The 22,755-nt window shown below is 40.4% G+C and overlaps 1 protein-coding gene across 4 annotated transcripts in view; it reads right to left on the bottom strand.

Annotated features, from left to right (window-relative positions):
* Positions 1-22,755, bottom strand: part of FER (FER tyrosine kinase) — a 436,379-nt gene that overhangs the window by 75,001 nt on the left and 338,623 nt on the right. Inside the window, exon 18 of one of the 4 annotated variants that reach the window (XM_075128602.1) lies at positions 12,736-12,811. The exons of the other annotated variants lie outside the window; for them this stretch is intronic. Within the exon in view, the coding sequence (XP_074984703.1) occupies positions 12,757-12,811 (55 nt within the window). The 3' untranslated portion in view covers positions 12,736-12,756. Of the gene's footprint in view, positions 1-12,735; positions 12,812-22,755 lie in introns of those variants that run through there. 4 annotated transcript variants of the gene reach the window in all.

Here is a 22,755-nt window from a genome sequence, read left to right as displayed (position 1 = left end):
GGTTTTGTTCAATATCTTCATTAATGATCTGGAGGATGGCATGGATTGCACCCTCAGCAAGTCTGCACATGACACTAAACTGGGAGGAGTGGTAGATACTCTGGAGGGTAGGGATAGGATACAGAGGGACCTAGACAAATTAGAGGATTGGGCCAAAAGAAATCTGATGAGGTTCAACAAGGACAAGTGCAGAGTCCTGCACTTAGGTTGGAAGAATCCCATGCACTGCTATAGACTAGGGCCCGAGTGGGTAGGCAGCAGTTCTGCAGAAAAGGACCTAGAGGTTACAGGGGACGAGAAGCTAGATATGAGTCAACAGTGTGCCCTTGTTGCCAAAAAGGCTAATGGCATTTTGGGTTGTATAAGTAGGAGCATTGCCAGCAGATCGAGGGACGTGATCATTCCCCCTCTATTCGGCATTGGTGAGGCCTCATCTGGAGTACTGTGTCCAGTTTTGGGCCCCACACTACAAGAAGGATGTGGAAAAATTGGAAAGAGTCCAGTGGAGGGCAACAAAAATGATTAGGAGACTGGAACACATGACTTATGAGGAGAGGCTGAGGGAACTGGGATTATTTAGTTTGCGGAAGAGAAGAATGAGGGGGGATTTGATAGCTGCTTTCAACTACTTGAAAGGGGGTTCCAAAGAGGATGGCTCTAGAGTGTTCTCAGTGGTAGCAGATGACAGAACGAGGAGTAATGGTCTCAAATTGCAGTGCGGGAGGTTTAGGTTGGATATTAGGAAAAGCTTTTTCACTAGGAGAGTGGTGAAGCACTGTAATGGGTTACCTAGGGAGGTGGTGGAATCTCCTTCCTTAGAGGTTTTTAAGGTCCAGCTTGACAAAGCCTTGGCTGGGATGATTTAGTTGGGGATTGGTCCTGCTTTGAGCAGGGGGTTGGACTAGATGACCTCCTGAGGTCCCTTCCAACCCTGATATTCTATGATTCTATGCCCCACACTAGAGCAGCTGGGAGCAGCCATTACAGAGAAAGCAAGGCTTTACCCCTGTAGCCTGGGGCATGCTCAGTCACTCTGGCGGGACAGCACATGAACAATCTGGTCAACATAAGGCGCTGTCAGTGGATGAAGTATGCTCAGGGAACATGGAATCTTCTGAGATTTTACCTGCTAAAACTGAAGGAGTCTCGACTAAGCATGTGCAAACTGATTTTTCAAAGGCTTTTAACTTGGCGAAATTTGGGCAGATTTTTACAGGGACGGCTTTCTCTGAAACAAAGCTGCCTGTCAAATTTCAAGTGCCTGCTCCAAAGCATGGGGGTGCTAGAGATGTTCAGAAAATGGTCACCAGAATTTAACATGGGCAAAACAACGTATTTTTTCTTAACCTTATTCTGGGATATGGCTGAACTGTTTTGGCTGAACATTTTCAAAAAAATTCAGCCTGAGATAGAGGCCCTGCACGTAAATTTCTATCCCAAATGGTTAATGTTTGGCAAAGGTAAAAGCTACTGAAATAGGGTCTTATAATGAGAAGTGTTGGGCAACCTTAATGTATTATAGGCAGGGCAAGTAGTACTGCCCATAACAAAATTCTTAGCTATTTGTATATGGCTGTTAAAGAAGTTAATGTAGTTGAGAACATGAATAAAGACCCTTCAGGACAGGCTGAAAAGGTCATCTATAAATAATAACCCCCCTAATCCCTAGACTCCTGTGGGACTGAAGGTATCTAATGGAATATTGCAGCGCTTGCTCTTAGGTTTGGCATTATTTAACAACTTCATTAATTATCTGGGAGAGGAAGTAAATAGCATTCAGAGTGTGCTCAAAAGGGAGGATCAGTGAATGTAATGAAGACAGCGAAATACTATGAGGGCTAGAGATACTAGGTCAAAAAATAACTAAATGAGAATCAACTTTGAAAAATTCAAATTATTTGATCTGGATGAAAATAAACAGAAATATTGACAGTCAGTGGAAGGGAGAGAGACTGTCATAAATATAAAGGGAAGGGTAAACACCTTTAAATCCCTCCTGGCCAGAGGAAAAACCCTTTCACCTGTAAAGGGTTAAGAAGCTAAAATAACCTCGCTGGCCCCTGACCAAAATGACCAATGAGGAGACAAGATACTTTCAAAGCGGGGGGGTGTGGGTGTGTGTGAGACGGACGACAAAGGTTCTCTCTCTCTGTGTGATGCTTTTGCCGGGACCAGAGCAGGAATGCAGATCAGAACTCCTGCATCCGATGAAGTGAGCTGTAGCTCACGAAAGCTTATGCTCAAATAAATTGGTTAGTCTCTAAGGTGCCACAAGTACTCCTTTTCTTTTTGTGAATACAGACTAACACGGCTGCTACTCTGAAACCTGTAAAGAGTTAGTAAGCAATCTAGTTAGAAATACGTTAGATTCTGTTTTGTTTAAATGGCTGATAAAATAAGTTGTGCTGAATGGGATGTATATTCCTGTTTTTGCATCTTTTTGTAACTTAAGATTTTGCCTCGAGGGATTCTCTATGTTTTGAATCTGATTACCCTGTAAGGTATTTACCATCCTGATTTTACAGAAGTGATTCTTTTACTTTCTCTTTAATTAAAATCCTTCTTTTAAGAACCTGATTGCTTTTTCATTGTTCTTAAGATCCAAGCGTTTGGGTCCGTGTTCACCTATGCAAATTGATGAGGTTTTTTTATCAAGCCTTCCCCAGGAAAGGGGAGGTAGGGTTTGGGGGGATATTTTGGTGGTGGGGGGGAGGGGAGAGATGTTTCCAAAGTGGGCACTTCCCCTCTTATTATTGTTAGACACTTCGGTGGTGGCAGCTTTTAACCTAAGCTGATAAGAACTGCTCCCAGAAACAAAATGGAGATAAGAGAAACTGTGGGAAGTCCTATTATCACGAAGAGTCTGAGGCAAGGGTCAAACTTTTGGGTTAGGAATCTTATAGGGGTGAGTGAGAGACTGGGGAGGTTTTGATCTTGTTTTGTTGAGAAGACTTGAAATAAAAGAAAAGAAACCATAACAACTTATCTGGATGGAAATTGCCTTCCCCGGACTCTCTGAGAAGGTTCCAGGCAGAATTCCCCCAGGGAGGCAGCTGGCTTAGCAAGAGCAATCCTGTGTCCAGCTGGAAGAGGGGGCTATAAAACAAGCCACAATCCTTTACAGGGTGGATCTCAAATTGAATATGAGTCAACAATGTGATAAAGTTGCAAAAACAATTATCATCATTCTGGGATGTATTAACAGGAGCTTCATATCTAAGACACAGGAGAAAATTGTCTCTCTTTACTCTGCACTAGTGAGGCATCAGCAGGGGTAGTACGTCCAATTCTGGGTGCCAAACTTGAGGAAAGATATAAATTGGAGAGATTCCAGAGGAAAACAAAAAAATGATAAAAGGTTTAGAAAACCTGACCTATGAGGAAAGATTAAAAAAAAAAGGCATGTTTAGCACTGAGAAAAGACGACTGAGGGGGAACCTGACTGTTAAGAGCTGTTATAAGGAGGACAGTGATTAATTGTTCTCCATATCCACCGAGAATAGGAAAGAAGTAATGAGCTTAATCTGCAGCACTCGAGCTTTATCTTAGGTATTAGGAAAAACTCTCTAACTTTAAGGGTAGCTAAATTCTAGGATTGGCTGCCAAGGGAGGGTGTGGAATCATCATGATTGGAGATTAAGGACAGGTTAGAAAAACGCGTGTCAAGGATGCTCTAGGTTTACTTGGTCTTGCCTCAGTGCAGGGGACTGGACTTGAACTCTTGAGGTCCCATCCAGTCCTACATTTCTTCGATTCTATGGTCCACCAATCCTGGAGCAGAGCCTGGTCATCAAAGCTTCAAGGTAGCAATTCCTTCTTTCAGTAATCACCAATCAACACCAATGCCCAGTTCCCAGAAAGCAACTCTGCCTCATGAACTAACTCCAGTCAGAGACCAAGGCAAAAAGAATGTTTTCCTGAAACTCATTACAGCTCTCTCCAGAAGTTGCCTCTACATAGAACCTTGCATAACCAAAACCAACACCACACAGCATGTCTTCCCAAGTTGAAACTTTGTCTTGTCATGTAAGCAAATAATCTGGAAGACTATGTAACAACATCACTTGATGACACCTGCCATAACATGATATAATAACAAAAATGCCAGAGCAATATGGGTTGCATATGCAGAAACATCGTGTAATACAACAGGGAGGTGAAACGGCTTATTATGAGATCTGGTGTAACCATATCTGGAATATTATAGTTGGTTCCAGTCATATTGGTGCTAGAAAAATGTAGACAAAGTAAAAGCTGAGCAAAAGAAATAAATAAGGGTCTGCAGGGGCTGACAGGAGGAAATATTTAAAACAAGGTAAACACGTATATTTTGGCTAAGGGACAGCTAAGTCAGGGTCTGACAGCAATACACAAATATCTGAAAGATATCAACACCAAAGGAGGACAGGAATGATTTTCTGGAGGTTATCAGTAGAAAGAATTAAATAAAATTAAAATCTTCCTGATAGCGAGATCCATTACGCTGTAGAATAATCTCCCACATAAAGTATTGGAAGTCCTAGTGTTTGAGAAATTTAAAAATAATTGAGCACTGCATTATCATTATGTATGTATTGTACGGAAAGATCCTGCATTTTCACATAGTGAATCTGAAAGACATTTACCTGCTTCGTTTTCTATGATTCTCTACAGTAACATTCAGCAAGTCAGGGACAAAGGAATGCACAGAGCTGCAGATTGCTGAACTGCACAAGTTCTTCAGTTGTTTTCTTGTTTCCAATAAACAGGAAGGCAACCTTGTCTGGCTTAGTTCTGCACTTCTTTGTAACCATAAGAACATCTCTGCACTGCACAGGACCTTTATTTTAACTTGGGGAGATGGCTTTCTTTCCTCCTAGACAGTTATTTTTTAGAGATACTGAATAACAAAGATATCAAGATTCTAAATTATTCCAAAACTTCAAAATGACTATAATGGAAATTCCGTGGCATGCAGGATAATTAGGTTCAGGTTTCCATTTCAAACCAACATTTAATTGAAATGCACAGGACCATAAATTACACAAGAAGATAAAAATAATGTACTGAAATACCGATTCAATATAGACCATTTCTCTGCCAAAGTAAGATTATTCCCTACAGCATATTGTCAAGTGATTTGTCCATTCATCTTTAAAGTAACTCAAACTAAGGTTTACTCATTAGCAAATGAAAAATAATAAATATTTTAAATACATAAATAAGAAGAGCAGAAAAACTCATGAACTAATAAGATACAGTAGGAGGAGGTTAAAAGGAAAAAAATATAACTGAATTGATGTTTAGAAAGAAAACTGGAGGTCACAAGCAAAAAAATGGACAAAGTTTCTAGGGGAAGGATAGATGACAGAGCGAGGAAGGGAAGGAATATTAACAACAATAACAAATAGTATTAATAATGATATTCAGATTCACTGATGACAGATAAAGGTTCTGTTAAAAAGAGTAAAAAGATTGATCATATGGAAGAACCAACAGAGGCTAGTGGGGGAAGTCTGGATACCAGTCAATAAAAGGGAAACAATTCTTCGCTCTCCTTTGATAGAAAGGCCAACTTCTCCCTCTGACATTTGACTAAATGACAATGTAAATGACTTGCTAATTCACAGACTCAGCTGCGGTCTTCTACACAGACAGGATCTCAGTGTTACCAATTCCTTGAATTTGTTTGCAAGTGATGACATTGTGGGTAGGGTTGCAGCCAGACTCATGATAATGCAAGAAGCTCCAGCCCTGCATGAGGAACGCCCCCCCCCCCCCCTTTGACTACTTGGCTTCCCTGTGTGCCCACATCCCAAAGAATAGCAGACAGTCAGGCCTGCCATGCGGGCAGGAAGCAGGCACAGCTCTCCTCCCACCCCTTAGGAGTCAAAAGGACTTTTTGGCTAGGGGATGGGAAGACGGAACAGGCAACACCATTTTCTCAGGAGGGATGGAGAGGAGGAGGGAGCAGAAAGAATCCAGCAGCTCAGGGCAGCTCCACACCCTCCTTCCCCTTTGGGTCGACCTGCTCTCTGCACCTCCTTCCCCCATTTCCATCCCTGCAAAAGACCCGGGAAGAGGGAGGTGGCTTAAGAACCCCTGGGGCTTCCTCCCCAGGCTTGAGAAGGGGAAGAAGGGGATCCCACTGCAGCTGCCCCCCCACCCAGGCCTGGGAGAGAGAAGTGAAGAACCCCTACAGACGCAGGAGCAGAGGTGAGGCTGTGGGGCAGTACTGATGGGGATGCTGTAGGACAGGCAGATGTAGGTAGATGTAGGTGTTGGGTAGCCAGAATGCTGAGCTCTGATCAAAAGACCGTGCAACTTGGCATTCCTAGGGAACGGTTTGCTTCTCCAGGACAATGCATTACCCAACACATCATAGGTTGTAATGATCACAGCCACAATATATGGCTTTCAACTACTTCCTCATCCATTCTATTCATCAGATTCTGCTCCCTTAGACTTCTACCTGTTCCCAAGTTGAAGGAAGACCTTAATGAGAAGAGGTTCAAATATGATAATGATGTGATTGTAAGCTACACCTGCATGGGATCAAGTCCATTGATGTCTAAGGGGATATATTGAAAAATAAATAATTGAATGCAAATTATATATTTTCCTTTGTCATGCTAGAAACTTTCTTTTGAATGCCCTCCTATGTTGTGGGGGTAACACTAAAAGGAATTCATATTGTTTTGGGAGATTGGGGAAACACTGCCCCAGGAAAAGAGGTAGTTTAATTTCTGTCGAAGAAAAAAAATTTTTTTGTGTTTAGTTGACAACCATGTATTTCTCAGTTATTTTCAGTGTACATGGCAAGAGTTGGTACCTGGTTTGCCAGCGTCACAGTCAAGTCTTTAGGCCTCTGCCAAGCACTGATGAATCCATTGCTGGAAACCAGTCTATTTCAACTATGTGTTAGTATGGTTAAGATGAGTACTGAAATTACATTAATGGGTTTAGTGTTTAGATTTGAGGATTTGTAAGTTGCTGCATGCATTAATCTCACTTAGAAGCTTTAGCACATGCTATAAAGTAATAATTAAGTTTTTGCTTTACAACTGTAAAAAATGATGGCTCTGGAACTGTGAACCTGCCAAGAGAGATTGTCTCTTGCTCATCAAGAAGGCTAACAAAACTAAATGGGCCACTGTGAGACACCACAATACAAAGACTTTGTTAATTGCCCTTTCACAACCATGAAGAGGCTATGTGCAAAAGGGTTCATCCCATCAGCTTGAGTTGTGGGAAAAGGAAATAAAGGTAGCTGACAAGAAAATTTTTCAAGTTTTTTTGCTCTTTGGACTCTGAGAGGGCTGGAGCTACGAAACAGAAGCAGAGATCCCCAGGGTCACCATGGGTTAGCCCTAAAAGACATTCAGTGCTGACACATTACTACAACTTTTTTGAACTATAGATTGTAACATTTGAATATATATGTTTGCCTTCTTTAACCTGTCAACCGCTCTCATTTCTTTTTCCTAGTTAATAAATCCTTACTTAGTTTACTATAGGATGTGCTACAAGCTTTGTCTTTGGTGTGAGATTGGCAGTACACATTGAGGTGGGGTAAGTAACTGGTCTCTTGGGACTGGGAAGCAACCTGAACCTTTTGTGATCTTTGGTGTAAAGCAACTAACTATCAATAATCCAGCTTCTCTGGGTGGCAAGACAGACTGGAATGCCTCATGGGACTGTCTGTGGTGCCGGGGTAAGACTGTTATAGTGCTTCAGGAGTTCATGTTTGATAGTGGGTTGGTGAAATCTATTTATGGAACATATAACCAGTTTGAGGTGTCTGCCCTGAGGGTGGCGCACACACGCGTGAACCACTCAAACTTTCTGAAGTTTGAAGTTTCTTCATGGGTTGTGGGAGTAACGCTACAAGGGATTCAGATTGTTCTGGGAGACTGGGGAAGCACTGTCCCTGAAAAAGAAGGGGTTACATTTCCTTCAAAGAAAGAAAAAGTAAATGTTGGTGTTTAGTGGACAATCATGTATTTTTCAGTTGTTTTCAATGTGCTTTAGAAGACAAGTCCAGGAATTCATTTTCTACTATTATCAGATCTTTTGTACTAATAAGCAGAAATATAATCAACTTGAATGATTAATATATTAGCAATTGGGCTCAAGTTAAGAAAGGTGGGTTAGTAAGCAGGTAATAAATTTATCGTTTTCTGATTATTGTAACTGGTAGAGTACTGCACATATTACTAAACAGCCCCTGTAAAAATAGGGCACACAGTTACACAAACGTGTTTTCATGATCTATTTATTTGAAAAGAGAGATTAGATCCAACATCTGTCAAGAATTTCTTTTTATAGTGACAAATTGATAAAAGAAATTTAAAAAAATGGTCACATCCAAGCTCTGTCTGTTCAACACAGTTGGAGAACAGCTGCATTCAGCCAGAGGGGCAGAATTAGCTCCTATAGAAAAGAACGCTGAATCACCATACTTAGTTTAAAAAAAAAAATATCAGGACTTTTGACATACTGCTGATGACAGGAAGTCTGGGGGAAAACCCTGAGAGGTAATTAGGAGTCAATGGTCAAGTGGTCTTCCTATCCAATGATACTCCTAAATGAAGACTCCTTTATGTAAATGTTAATGAAATCTCACCCTGATATATTAATGGACACTTATAACTGAAAGATGCATAGATGGCCAGAATGGGTATGTCTGGACATACAAGCTGATCTAGACGAGAAACTTGAAAAATGGGTCCTAGTGATAGGAGAGAGGGAGATGCTATCTATACAGCAAGCAATAACAACAAATTAACCAGAAAGATCAGTGAGGGAGGACTGATTTCAAGAGATGTAAGCTTTTTACTTTTCTTTTTTTTACTGAAAATGCCTTATCTTCTTTACCTTATGAGAGGATTAAATTTAAATATGTTAGGCAAACAATTTCTTTTTTTTTTTATTCAACTCCTCTGTTTTAAATAAGTCTTTGTTAAGATTATTGTTGTACGGGGAATTTCACACAGATGTACACAAGGAGAACGGAAAACTAAATTCTCAAGATGACACACTAAAACAGGGGTGGGCAAACTTTTTGGCCCAAGGGCCACATCTGGCTGGGGAAATTGTATGAAGGGCCATAAATGTAGGGCTGGGGCAGGGGTGCAGGAGGAGGTGCGGAGTGCAAGAGGGGACTCAGGGCAGGGGTTTGGGGTATGGGGTGCAGGAGGGGCTCGGGGTGGCAGCAGTGTGCAGCAGGGCTGAGGCAGGCTCCCTGCCTGTCCTGGCCCTGCGCTGCTCCCAGAAGTGGCCAGTATGTCCGGCAGTGGCTCCTGGGGGTGGGGTGGTACAGGCGGCTCCATCACGTGCTGCCCGCATCTGCAGATACCACCCCTGAAGCTCCCATTGGCTGCAGTTCCTCATTCCCAGCCAGTGGGAGCTGTGGAGGGCAGTTCTGCCGGTAAGAGCAGCACACAGAGCCCTCTGCCCCCTCTCCCCCAGGGGCCGCAGGGACGTGTTGCTGGCCGCTTCCAGGAGCGGCGCAGGGCCAGGAGCCTGCCTTAGCCCTGCTGTGCCATGGGGCTGGCAATCCCACGGGCTGTATTGAAAGCCCTGATGGGCCGGACCTGGCCCACGGGCAGTAGTTTGCCTGCACCTGCACTAAAGGGGCCAGACCACTCTACTCAGTTTCAGTCAAGGGACCTGGAGACATGCTTTGTTCCTAGAGTTGTGTTGTATTGCCATTAGGCTGCATTGAGTGAACATAATGAGAAAGAAGAACCAAGCAGGAGATGGTGTTGGTCACAATGTGCTTTCCACCTTTATTACAATTTTATCCTGAAAGGAAAAGATTTGGAGTTGCTTCAGTTAGATTGTATGGGATTAATGTACTTTCTTTGGGAAGAAATCAAGACAGTGCCAAGTTACGTGTCTTAAATTGAAGATAAAGTTTATGTAAAAGATCAGTTTAAAATCAGAAAGCCTGGACAAACTGTCTCACATTAGACTCTCTTCTATGAGCCCTGACATTTATCATGTTGCAAAGCAAGTAAATCTTTTATCACAAACCTAGGGATTCCATCTACCTTCTGCACTATGATCTTTTCAAAAACATGATCATATATCGATGTATTTCTTATTATTCATTTTAATTTAGTCTGCTTCTTTAACAGAGGAATATATTTTAATAAGGAAGAGAAATGGAAAATAATAATATGCTCAGGTGTGTCATTTGTCTTTACCCAAACTCTGTGCGTGTCTTCACTCACAGAAAGTATCATCCAAAAGGCAAAATGCAATGCAGTTTTTTTTCCTATGTGTAAGTAGTCATACTGTATCAATAACAATTATCTTGAAATATAGTGGCAGCCGACAAACAAGGACATCAGCATGCGTGTAGAATGTGTAATGCCCATTTGTTGTCTTTACATAAAGCAAAACTGTTCTCTTCATACAAGGCAAAACTTCAACATAATTTAGTAAGTGAACTGAAATAAATATTTAGTCAGTTCTACTGTTCACATATTTTATATCTACTAAGCTTTTCTTGTTTTTCTGCAGATCAAAAAGTTATCTTCTGCATCAGAATACGTTTCTTGAGATGGGCACACAGAAATTTCCTGGGAAATGCATCCCCATACTGTTCTAGCAAAATCATCTTCCTAACCAATGCCAAGTCATATGTTTAAGTGGTCAAACACTCCTATGTCTTTAATTATTCCTTCTTTCAAAAATTTGTTCTAAGTCCTTGCATACAACTGATGTCAAATTAATGGGCCTGTAGTTTCCCAGATCACTTTCCTTTTCCCTTTCTTAAATATAAGTACTGTATTTGCAATTCTCCAGCCATAGGTCCATGAGTTTATGGATTTATTAAAAATCCTTGCTATTGGGCTTGCAATTTTATATGCCAGTTTCTTCCTTACTTTTGGATGGATATTAGCCTGCCCCCGTGATTTGGCCTTCTTAAACTGCTTGAGTTTGGCTTCCACCTCAGATGTGATTATTTCTACTTCAATATTCTCGTTACCATTAGCCATTCTGCTGCTGCCCCAAACTTCCTCATTATACTTATTAAAAACTGAGGCGAAGTATTCATTTAGGTGTTGGGCCATACTGAGATTACATGCAATCTCCACATCATCCTCCATGCATAGTGGTCCCACTTCTTTCTTTGCTTTATTTTTATTTATATAGGTAAAGAACCTTTTACTATTGATTTTAACTTCCTCTGAAAGGTCCAGGTCAGCTTGGCTTTTGGCAATTCTCATTTTTTCCCTACACTTTCTGACCTCGAAGAAGTAGCTTGCATTCCTGATCCATCCTTTTTTTCATGCTTTGTAGGCTTCCTGCTTTCCCTTAATAACCTGTTTGAGTCAGTTTTGTCTGCAACCCTTCCCTACGATTTTCCCCCTTGCTTGAGATGCAGGCACCAAATAGTTTCTGCAACTTCAATTTCAAGTAATTCCAATATCTTCCATGCTTTAATTTTGCTTCCTCAGCAAAAAACAAAACAAAAACAAACAAAAAAAACCCCACCCCTTTTTTTGAGGGGTGTGTGTATGTGGTTGAGGGGGAAAAGTTAAAAAGGGATTTTGTTAACTCCCTGACTTCATGGACTATAAAAATCAAGATTTATTCTCCCTTTTTTCATTTGTAACATTCCAGCATGCATTAAGCTTATAAAATCGCATCTACCATGAGTCCCAACCTTAGTCCGTAGACTACTTCCAGAAGTAAAAGCGAATTGAAATTTTCTCCAATGTTGTAAATTAAATGGTGAAGCGATCTTGTCTTCCTACTTGTTCATAAAGTGTCTAGCACACTTTTAGCATTATATTTGTAAAGACATTCAAAAATATGATAAAGGAACATTATTGTTGCAGAGTCAATCTCTCAAAAGTTAGAAAATGCTAGAATTAACATTCCATTCACACAACCTTAATTCAGCCCCTTTGGGCATATCGATTATGATTCAATCTTTAACTACATGATCAGATACCAGTTTTCCACAGGACTCCTGCCTCATTCACAGAATGGGTAGTTTTTCAATATTTCTTTTTATCCTCTATTCTCAGTATGTGCCTCCTGTCCCTATTTAACACACACCATTCAACCCCCACACTGAATAAAGAAGTATTAATTTCCTCATGGGGTCTCAGTACATAACTGAGTGCTTCACAAACATTAAAGAATTTACCTTCACAATATCTGAGAGTTTAGGTGGTATTACTGTCCCATTTTACAAGTGGTGAACTAAGGCACAGAGATAGTAAGGCCAAAATTGCCAAATGTGTCCACTAATTTTGGGTGCCCAGCTTGAAAAATGTAGGGCCTGATTTTTCAGAGTACATTCCATTCTTATAGCTCTTTATATAGTCAAAGCACAGCTCCAGCTGATGTCAGTTGCAGATGAGCGTGGTCAGCATTTCTGCAAATCTTGCCCCGGACATCTAACGTTGGGCATCCAGAAAATAAAAAACACACCACTAGTGGCCAACTGTGAAAACTGTGTTTTAAGCATCTTGCCCAGCATCATATAGGACCTGTGCAGCAGAGGCAGACACAGAAAAATTTAATTCTGGCATTTCTTACCTTTTTAGTTCTTTCAATGTACACAAACATATAATTTCTTAGTTGTTTTTTTAAACAAAACCCCCAGAAATTCTGTCTTACGGAACTGAATACTGCCCTTGAACTTTGGTCATCAGGATCCAGAGCTTTATACTCTACGGTGTAACTGATAAACTGTGTTGTACTCTTCCTTTGGAAATACAGGATCTAGGAATTCTGTGAGGGTCCAGTGGATCAGGGGCTGGGCACTCCAAGGAAATACTTGGAGAAGTTTGCGGTTGGAGTTAACCTGTAAAGAGAGAGCGAAGCTTGCAGAGGCCTGGAAAGGCAGTGCTTGTGTTGGGGAACTGACCTACAGCAGGTACAGACAAAGTTTCCTCATGCTAAGGGCAAGTGGTAGCGAGGTGCCTCACAACCCTGGGTACCCCTGGGAAGCATCACACCAGCTTAACTGGTGACAAACTAAATTTTTCTGATAAGCAGAGTTGTTTTATAAGAATACACAGGAATTTTTTCAAATACTGTAAAGAAATAGAAAAACTTTTACCAAACAGATATAATAAAAAGAATAGCAGAAAATGAAAATGCTCTCACATTTATAAAGCATCTTTCATCCAAAGGAACAGGAACTTGGGAAGTGCCATACTGGATCAGATGAATGAAGTGAGCTGTGGCTCACGAAAGCTCATGCTCAAATAAATTGGTTAGTCTCTAAGGTGCCACAAGTACTCCTTTTCTTTTTGCGAATACAGACTAACACGGCTGTTCCTCTGAAATGGATCAGATCAGTGGTTCATCTGATCCAATATACCATCTCAGACACTGGTTATTTCCAGATGCTTTAGAGGAAGAAACCCTGCAGAAGGAAATTATGGGATATCTGCTCTCCAGGGAAAATTTCCTCCCAATCCCATACCAAGCATTTAGGACACAAAGTGAAGAATACCACATTCAACTGCTATTGAACTTAAAAAATTCAATTAAGCAGAAAATTCCAGAAATGTTTTAAGGACTTGGGTTAACACTCTCGTACAGGAAGTGCTACGTGTCATTGAATAATCACAAATGGCACAGACATCAGTTTTACATATCTTCTGAAATATGGTACCTCAAGCACCACAGCATCGTCTTGCTGGGGTAATGGCTCAATAGCAACAGTGAAAGGTGAACTACTGAATAACAAACACTATGTTTGAGAACCTTTGTTTAGACTACCGTTTTAGATTTATATAATTATGGAAGGTGCTCAGATGCTACATTGGTAAGCAAAGGATAAATAGATGGGAGAGAAAGAAAATGAAATAAAAACTCATCAGGTAAGCATGGATTACTTTGCAAACTTTGCTTTAATTTCTGAAGACCATATCGTTTAGAGTTGAAAATAAAACTGAGTTTGGTTAAACAGATTTTGCCCTCATTGGATGTTTGACTATATAACAAGAAGTGACTACTTACTATGCTTAGGAAAGGCTAAAGTTCCCCCATTTCAAATGGAGGAGTTGTTCTTTATAGCCCAATCTAAAATTGTTGCATTTTGTTGTTGATGCACAATAACTACATGTTCCATTACAGAAAGACCTACGTTTCAGTAAAAGTGAAGTGATTTCCTGTATTTTATATAAATTTCATCGTTTGTAAAGTGCTATGGGTTCCTTCAAGATAAAAAGTGCTACATAATGTAATTTATTGTTAAAAAATTGCAATGGTCAAGACAGAAATTCACAAATTGAATTATATGGGAAAACTCACACAATGCATAAGCAGTGGCTTCAGTCTGTGATTATGAATCTCTGTTCACTTAAACTAAATTCACCCAAAACTTAATGATAACAATGTAGCTTAGTACTAGAATCTCGAAACATTTAGTAAAAATAGCACTTTCCTTTAATTTTATAAGCAGTGCATGTATTTCAGAGATCATGATGCATTTCAAAGATTCATGTCACTACATAATGTATGAAGCAGGAAAAATGTTCGTAAGATATTTATGTACCAAACATGTTTTATTCAGCCACAGATCTGCTTTATGGTTTTGTGCTGCCAAAGGGTTTATAAATGCCTCAAATGGCAGATATGATAATAGCAGTTTTGTCTGTTCATGAAATTTATATAAGAAATGAAGTCCGTATATTCAAGAAAGAATTAAGGGAGGGGGAAACTTTTACACCAAGGGATTAAATATTCATTAAATGATCAAGAACTACCCAACCCAGTATCTTAAATGAGGAGGAACTAAATACACTGGAACTATATAAACAGAAGAATAACTCCATCACATATTACTTACATAGATGAAAGACATAGCAAGGAGAAAGGGGATGGGGGGAGACACTAAATGAAATGTTTGGCTTATTGAGCAATTCTCTAAAAACCAAAAGTTTACCACCAAAGTTATTTTTAACCACGTTAAATATTCATCTTTTCTAGATACGTACAGCAATTTTTATAAAGCTTGAAGCACGGTTTGCCATACTCCAATGTCAATGTAACAAATAACCACAGTTACATGACAAATGGAATGAAACAAGATAGCATTCACCTGTCTGTGACCCTGAGAACATGACAGCACTCTGAAAACGGCACCACTGTTAGTCATTCTTTTGCTTGGTAATACCACCCTGCAAAACACAAGTGACAGACTGAAAACTAACAATTAAATAATACCTTGGAGCACTGTGAGGTGGTGCCACACCTACATAGTCTAGTTCTTCTTGAAATACACTCTGAGTACCAGAATGTGGCTTTTCTAGCCACTGCCACATTAGGGACATATTCGGAAAGGCACTGCATCAGCAAGCTGTGTCTGGAGGCATTCTGCCTTTGGAAAACACAAGCAGGCTGAATACCTCCAGGTGCATTGCGGTAGCATAACAATAACAGCAACTGCTACACCATTTACAAAGGAGCCACATATATTCCCTCTCAGCACCAACTCTTCCTGGACTGCTGAGTGTGATTGGCGGGACTAATAACTGCTCTACCTCTTTTCACTTTGGGAGGGTACGCAGAAAGATCCTGCCTGCCCAATGCACACAGGTGAGGGAAAACGGGTTCCTTCAGCCATCTTCTCCACTACACTCTTACAAGATCAGGTCATCACTGTACTTAAAGAGGCAATCTTAAGAACATGACAATGCTTGAAGGATTTTTTTTTTAACAAAGAAATACTAACCAATTGAAGAACAGTCCAATACAAAATAGCAGTTCTCTCATCAAGCTTTTAGTGATAAGATTTTACTATTTCTGTAACAGAGCTGATGATATTTTGAAACATACTCCTTTATTTTAGAGCAGAGACTTCATCTAACAGGAAAACAAAATTCAAATGTATGACAATTGATTCCTTTTTTGCACCGTTTCAGTTCTGTTGCTGACACCAACTCTCTAAAGGAAAAAATCTTGTTTGCTCATGCATGATCAAACAGCATTATTAATCACCAACACTACAAAACTATTTGCGTCAGTAGTAAATAATTAAAAGTGTTCTCTATTCATGAAGCAGGAGGCCACAAAAATGGTATTATGCAAACTCATTTAATTTTACCTAAACAATTTTAAACCAATTGTAAGAAGATGGTTAGCAATGGCAATGATTGTACAATAAAGCACAAACACACTTTTCTAAAGACATATAAAACTTAATACATCTCTAGTTGAAACAGTAAAAATACAATTGAGACCCTAAGATTGTTATTCATTCCAAATGACAGAAGGCATAAGGCTTTCTTTTATTTTAAAATGGAAATAAAGCCTCCTGAGATTTTCTTCAGAATTTTTGTAATCCTTATAGTCAAGAATGCTAAAAAACAGAGAGCAGCATATAAAACAAAAACTAAACATGAAGAATGTATGTAAGAAACAAGCAAAATCAACTGAACAGAATTTACAGATACTCTAATAAAGAGGAAGAAAAAATTGTCTGGTTATATTTCCTTTATTAGATTTCTTTTAACATATGAAAATGGGAATATGTTATTTTAAAATTAACAGAACATTGGGGCAAACATCTACTGTGCTGTAATGAAGAACAGCAAATAGCTTAGTGACCATGGCTGATCAAACCTCATCATTTAATTTTATCCAAATGAAGACTGGTTTAAAGGTAAACACCCAGATATTTTCAACCAAATAGTCTACATAGATATGACACCTTAATTATAAGTCACTTCAGAGTGTTTTTCAGTCAGAACATTTGACTCATTAAACAATCCAAAGCTTTCAGACATAAGGTAATAAAATTGTTCCAAGGTTACTCTTAGTAGAATTATGATAGAGTAACACTTCATGAAGAATTCTTGATTGCAAAACAAAATTTAGTGGGTCTATCCAGTTGACAGAAATATTAATGAATGAACCTTTACAAACTTTAAAAAAATGTACACCACACACAAACTATATTAAAATATTAAATTATAAAGTCGTGTATGACCTTCTCTGACCCAATATGGTAAAGTGCACTGTATGTAGAGCATACTACATGTCAAATGTATTCTAAGAAGAGAACAATTTTCTTTCCATAGATACCACAAGTAAAAAAAAGTTGTAAAACATTTTAGGTATGTCAATATTCAAAATCCACTAGTGTCATTCGGATATTTGTTCAGCAAGTTGCACCTTTCAGGGGCTACTGTAACTAGTGCCTCTGATTGTTTTGCAAACGTATTTTGGTCGTGAGCCAGCTTGTCATTTCAACTACCTTTCCCTTATTCTTGTTCAGCTTGTCTATTTGTTAGACAAGGCTACTGATGTACACTTTCTTGATAGCTGCCTATGTCATGTACATTACACAGTAAAGGGATAATCTGCATTTTTCTATGTAATTTATGCAAAACAAAATGTATGTGGTGCATATTTATTTCAGTTATGTAATCTTAAAGACTCTAGGGCAGGGGTGGGCAAACTATGGCTCGGTGGCCGCATCCGGTTCTCCAGACGTTTTAATCTGGCCCTTGAGCTCCCGCCAGGGAGTAGGGTCAGGGGCTTGCCCCATTCCACGCAACTCCTGGAAGCAGCGGCATATCCCCACTCTGGCTCCCACATGTAGGGACAGCCAGGGGGCTCTGCACACTGCTCCTGCCCCAACTGCTGCCCCCGCAGCTCCAATTGGCCAGGAACTGTGGCCAATGGGAGCTACGGGGTGGCGCCTGTGGACAAGGCAGTGCGCAGAGCGGCCTGGTTGTGCCTCCGTGTGGGAGCTGGAGGAGTGACATGCTGCTGCTTTGGGGAGCTCCTTGAGGTAAGCGCCGCCCGGAACCTGCACCCCTGACTCTCTCCTGTGCTCCACCCCTCTGTTCCAGCCCTGATCCCCCTCCCGCCCTCTGAACCCCTCAGTCCCAGCCCAGAGCACCCTCCTGCACCCCAACCCGTCATCGCCAGCCCCACACCCCCAGCCGGAGCCCTCACCCCCCCACTCTGAACTCCCCCTTCCCGAGTCCGGAGCCACCTCCCACACCCTGAACTCCCCATTTCTGGCCCCCTCCAGAGCCTGCACCCCCAGCCAGAGCCCTTGCCTCAACCCCCAATTTTCTGAGCATTCATGGCCCGCCATACAATTTCCATACCCAGATGTGGCCCTCGGGCAAAAAAGTTTGCTCACCCCTGCTCTAGGCAAAATTCTGTCCACTTTGAAATCAACAGGAGTTTTGCTACTGACTTCTGTTGGAACAGGATTTCACCCTATGGGCCTAACTCAGTCACTGTCAAACTTTGGTGATTGTACAAGCTGCAAAAATAGAATTAAAATGTACTGTATTTGGACTTGGACGAAGTTAAGGAGAGCCCCCCATTCTGAAGCAGGAGTAATCTGATTAACACTCAGAATAGTGATTCTGATTAACACTCAGAATTGACTTTAGCAAAGCTTTTGATACAGTCTCCCACAATATTCTTGTCAGCAAGTTAAAGAAGTATGGGCTGGATGAATGCACTATAAGGTGGGTAGGAAGTTGGCTAGATTGTCGGGCTCAATGGGTAGTGATCAATGGCTCCATGTCTAGTTGGCAGCCGGTGTCAAGTGGAGTGCCCCAGGGGTCGGTCCTGGGGCCGGTTTTGTTCAATATCTTCATAAATGATCTGGAGGATGGTGTGGACTGCACTCTCAGCAAATTTGCGGATGATACTAAACTGGGAGGAGTGGTAGATACGCTGGAGGGCAGGGATAGGATACAGAGGGACCTAGACAAATTGGAGGATTGGGCCAAAAGAAATCTGATGAGGTTCAATCAGGATAAGTGCAGGGTCCTGCACTTAGGACGGAAGAACCCAATGCACAGCTACAGACTAGGGACCGAATGGCTAGGCAGCAGCTCTGCGGAAAAGGACCTAGGGGTGACAGTGGACGAGAAGCTGGATATGAGTCAGCAGTGTGCCCTTGTTGCCAAGAAGGCCAATGGCATTTTGGGATGTATAAGTAGGGGCATACCGAGCAGATCGAGGGACGTGATCGTCCCCCTCTATTCGACATTGGTGAGGCCTCATCTGGAGTACTGTGTCCAGTTTTGGGCCCCGCACTTCAAGAAGGATGTGGATAAATTGGAAAGAGTCCAGCGAAGGGCAACAAAAATGATTGGGGTCTGGAATACATGACTTATGAGGAGAGGCTGAGGGAACTGGGATTGTTTAGTCTGCAGAAGAGAAGAATGAGGGGGGATTTGATAGCTGCTTTCAACTACCTGAGAGGTGGTTCCAGAGAGGATGGTTCTAGACTATTCTCAGTGGTAGAAGAGGACAGGACAAGGAGTAATGGTCTCAAGTTGCAGTGGGGGAGGTTTAGGTTGGATATTAGGAAAAACTTTTTCACTAGGAGGGTGGTGAAACACTGGAATGCGTTGTCTAGGGAGGTGGTGGAATCTCCTTCCTTAGAAGTTTTTAAGGTCAGGCTTGACAAAGCCCTGGCTGGGATGATTTAATTGGGGATTGGTCCTGCTTTTGAGCAGGAGGTTGGACTAGATGACCCCCTGAGGTCCCTTCCAGCCCTGATATTCTATGATTCTATGAATAGCTAGAACAGGAAGCATTTTGACCTAACCCTTGAAGGCATGTGCTCTAGGTCTGTTTATGAAAGACTTCCAGAATATTTACTTGATTGTTTTCGGGGAGACTGGAATAAGGAACATTACTTCATTTGTTCTTGGCCATACCTTTTCTCATATACTGTATGTATATGGAAAAGAGGTGGCTTGAATTTGGCACTAAGTGTAAGCTACATATTTAGAATCATAGAATATTAGGGTTGGAAGGGACCTCAGGAGGTCATCTAGTCCAACCCCCTGCTCAAAGCAGGACCAATCCCCAACTAAATCATCCCAGCCAGGGCTTTGTCAAGCTGGGCCTTAAAAACCTCTGAGCAAGGAGATTCCACCACCTCCCTAGGTAACCCATTCCAGTGAAAAAGTTTTTCCTAATATCCAACCTAAGCCTACCCCACTGCAACTTGAGACCATTACTCCTTGTTCTGTCATCTGCTACCACTGAAAACAGCCGAGCTCCATCCTCTTTTGAACCCCCTTCCAGGTAGTTGAAAGCAGCTATCAAATCCCCCCTCATTCTTCTCTTCCGCAGACTAAATAATCCCAGTTCCCGCAACCTCTCCTCATAAATCATGTGTTCCAGTCCCCATATCATTTTTGTTTTCCTCCGCTGGACACTTTCCAATTTTTCCACATCCTTCTTGTAGTGTGGGGCCCAAAAAGATTAGTTTCTTATTGGCAAATGTCGATTTCACTTTACATATATAAACCAATGAAAAAAATATTTGCACTGATGATAATCCAAATTTACAGATAGGCAAAGTAAGAAAAATGTTGCTTGAGAATGTAAGATTGTTTTCAATATATTTACTTTGCATATTTTGACATGTGAAGTTGACAATACAGTTGTAACTTTATAAAGCTTTAAGTTTTTGAATCTCAAGCACCTCACTGAATCTCATTAAATAATTGTCTGACTCCACCACATTGCCTGACCCGTCCGATAATTTCCCACAACTGTGAAAATTTAAACAAACATAGGGGGAAAAAACTTATAAATAAATATTGACATCTGTTGAAATTGTAAACAAATATAAATCTAATTCTGTCAAGCCTATATATATTGCAGATGTATAGTTCATGGTTTATAGTTAATGATTTTGAAAAGAAACGGGCATCAATCTTTTTAAAATGGACTGATTTTTAAAATGCCAGCTTCTGATAAACTACTCTACACATAGCACTTCCTGAATTTTTTTTAAAAAATAGTTTCTTCTCCTCTGTTGCTATTTGTAAAGGTCTTCCAGCAATGGTGAAGCCAACCTACGTATCAGGAAAAACACCGAAACTGATTCTGCACAAAGTGGTGCCACATGAACAAAATAGACAAATTGAAAAAAGAAAAAATTTGGTGTTGTAATCTTAGGTATTGTAACTATTGTTGGCACAAAATTTCAGATGAAAATGTGATTTTCAAGTTCAGAGTGTCCCAATGACAAATGGTCATACTATGCTATTAATGAAAAAGATGAAAGGAATCCAAAAGATATTAGTTTAAATCAGTCTTAATATGAAATTAAATTTATCTAAGTTCTCCTAATCATGATTTCTATTACTCTCAATTAGGAAAAAATAGGGGGTGGAGGAAGGAAAAGTACAGAAAAAATATATATACTGTAGGCATCGTCTCTGAACCAGGTATTCAAACAAGATTGGTTTGGAAGCTAAAAATAAAATTACAGTTAAATGTATTCAATAAATGCAATCCAATATTGGAAGAGAAAAGTCAGTCATAATGCTTATCCAGCCAACTGAGATGATCCACATCTCTATGCTAATCTTGTATTTTTAATTAACAGATAAAATGGTAAAATCTAAACAATAGCATGAAATAAAAAATGAAAAGCAAGAAACAACTTTTCACGCTCAAGTTAATTAACAGAGATATAACAACTGTGTACTGCTGTATTTGTGCAACTGCTGTAAAAAAAACAAACCACCTCCTCATGCAAAAATGTTTTATTTCAGCCCACTGACTTCTGCTCTGTCTTCTGGTTCAAGATCCGAAAACTTCAAATCTTTGGAATTTAGATGAGCTCAGCATATGAATTAAACTATCACTCATATGCATTAAGCATTCTAATCCTAGCCCACTTAATCTACACACATACACACTCACTACGAAATACACAGGAGCACAACAGGAAAACATAAAACAATGGCTGGGCTGCTATTGCACTAACCAAACTGTTAAATGACCATGCAAACATATGAATCAAACAGTGAGTTTCATACAACAAGATAAATAACTTTTAAATATAAGCTCCTAACCGGCTAAATTCCAGGAACAGACAATATAGTTCAGTGGTGGGCAACCTGCAGCCCATCAGAGTAATCTGATTGTGGGCTGCGAGACGTTTTGCTCATGTTGACCGCAAACCGCGGCCACTGGGAGCTGCAGGGGGCAGTGCCTCCAGACGGTCAACATCAGCAAAATGTCTTGCGGTCCGCAATCAGATTACCCTGATGGGCTGCATGCGGCCTGCGGGTTGCCCACCACTGGTATAATTACTCCAACAGTAGTATGTTAATGGTAGTGTAGACTCAGATGCTGAGCAATCTTCAGTTTCATAATAAAAACTCAAACGCACAGTCTCAAAAGAATAGCAAAATAAATACAGTAACTGAAAAAATATGCTAGGGCCTTGAGAAGATCTTTAGCATAATACACAGAGAAAAATAGCACCGCAGAAAGAGCAGAGTATGGGAGCAGAATATTTTCCTTTTTTGTTGCAATCCACAGAACAGAAACTGTTCCGAATTATATGTTATTTTTATTTTTTGACGAAAGCAGTAATAATAAACCATTCTGCAGTATATTTTAAACAAAATAGAAGATATTCTGCTGTCAGATCCATTTTTATCTATAGTTAGTTTCCCCCCCCAACTCCCTCCCTTTTTTTTTAACCTAGCAGATTAATTTTCAATCCCATGTATTTTCTCAAATTCTTGTTATTTTTCATAAGGCCAATGCCTGATCATACAATTAATTTCGTTTCGCCATTACAATAAAACATTTCTCAGCAATCAACTTACCTAACACGAAACTATGTCCTTGTTTTATAGTAACGCAGGACAGTAGGAAGGTACAAGATCTCCCATATTCTTTGTACAGCCCACATACGGGCACGCATGCATCCTTGGTGTTCGGAGAAACACAAGGACTGCAATCACAGGGGCTTTAACCAGGAGGAGAGTAGATGGA

Source organism: Caretta caretta, chromosome 5 (assembly GCF_965140235.1).
Source record: "Caretta caretta isolate rCarCar2 chromosome 5, rCarCar1.hap1, whole genome shotgun sequence".
In the NCBI taxonomy this organism is placed as follows: domain Eukaryota; kingdom Metazoa; phylum Chordata; order Testudines; family Cheloniidae; genus Caretta; species Caretta caretta.
Note: the sequence above shows the minus strand (reverse complement) of the source record. Positions and strands in the feature narration are given on the sequence as shown.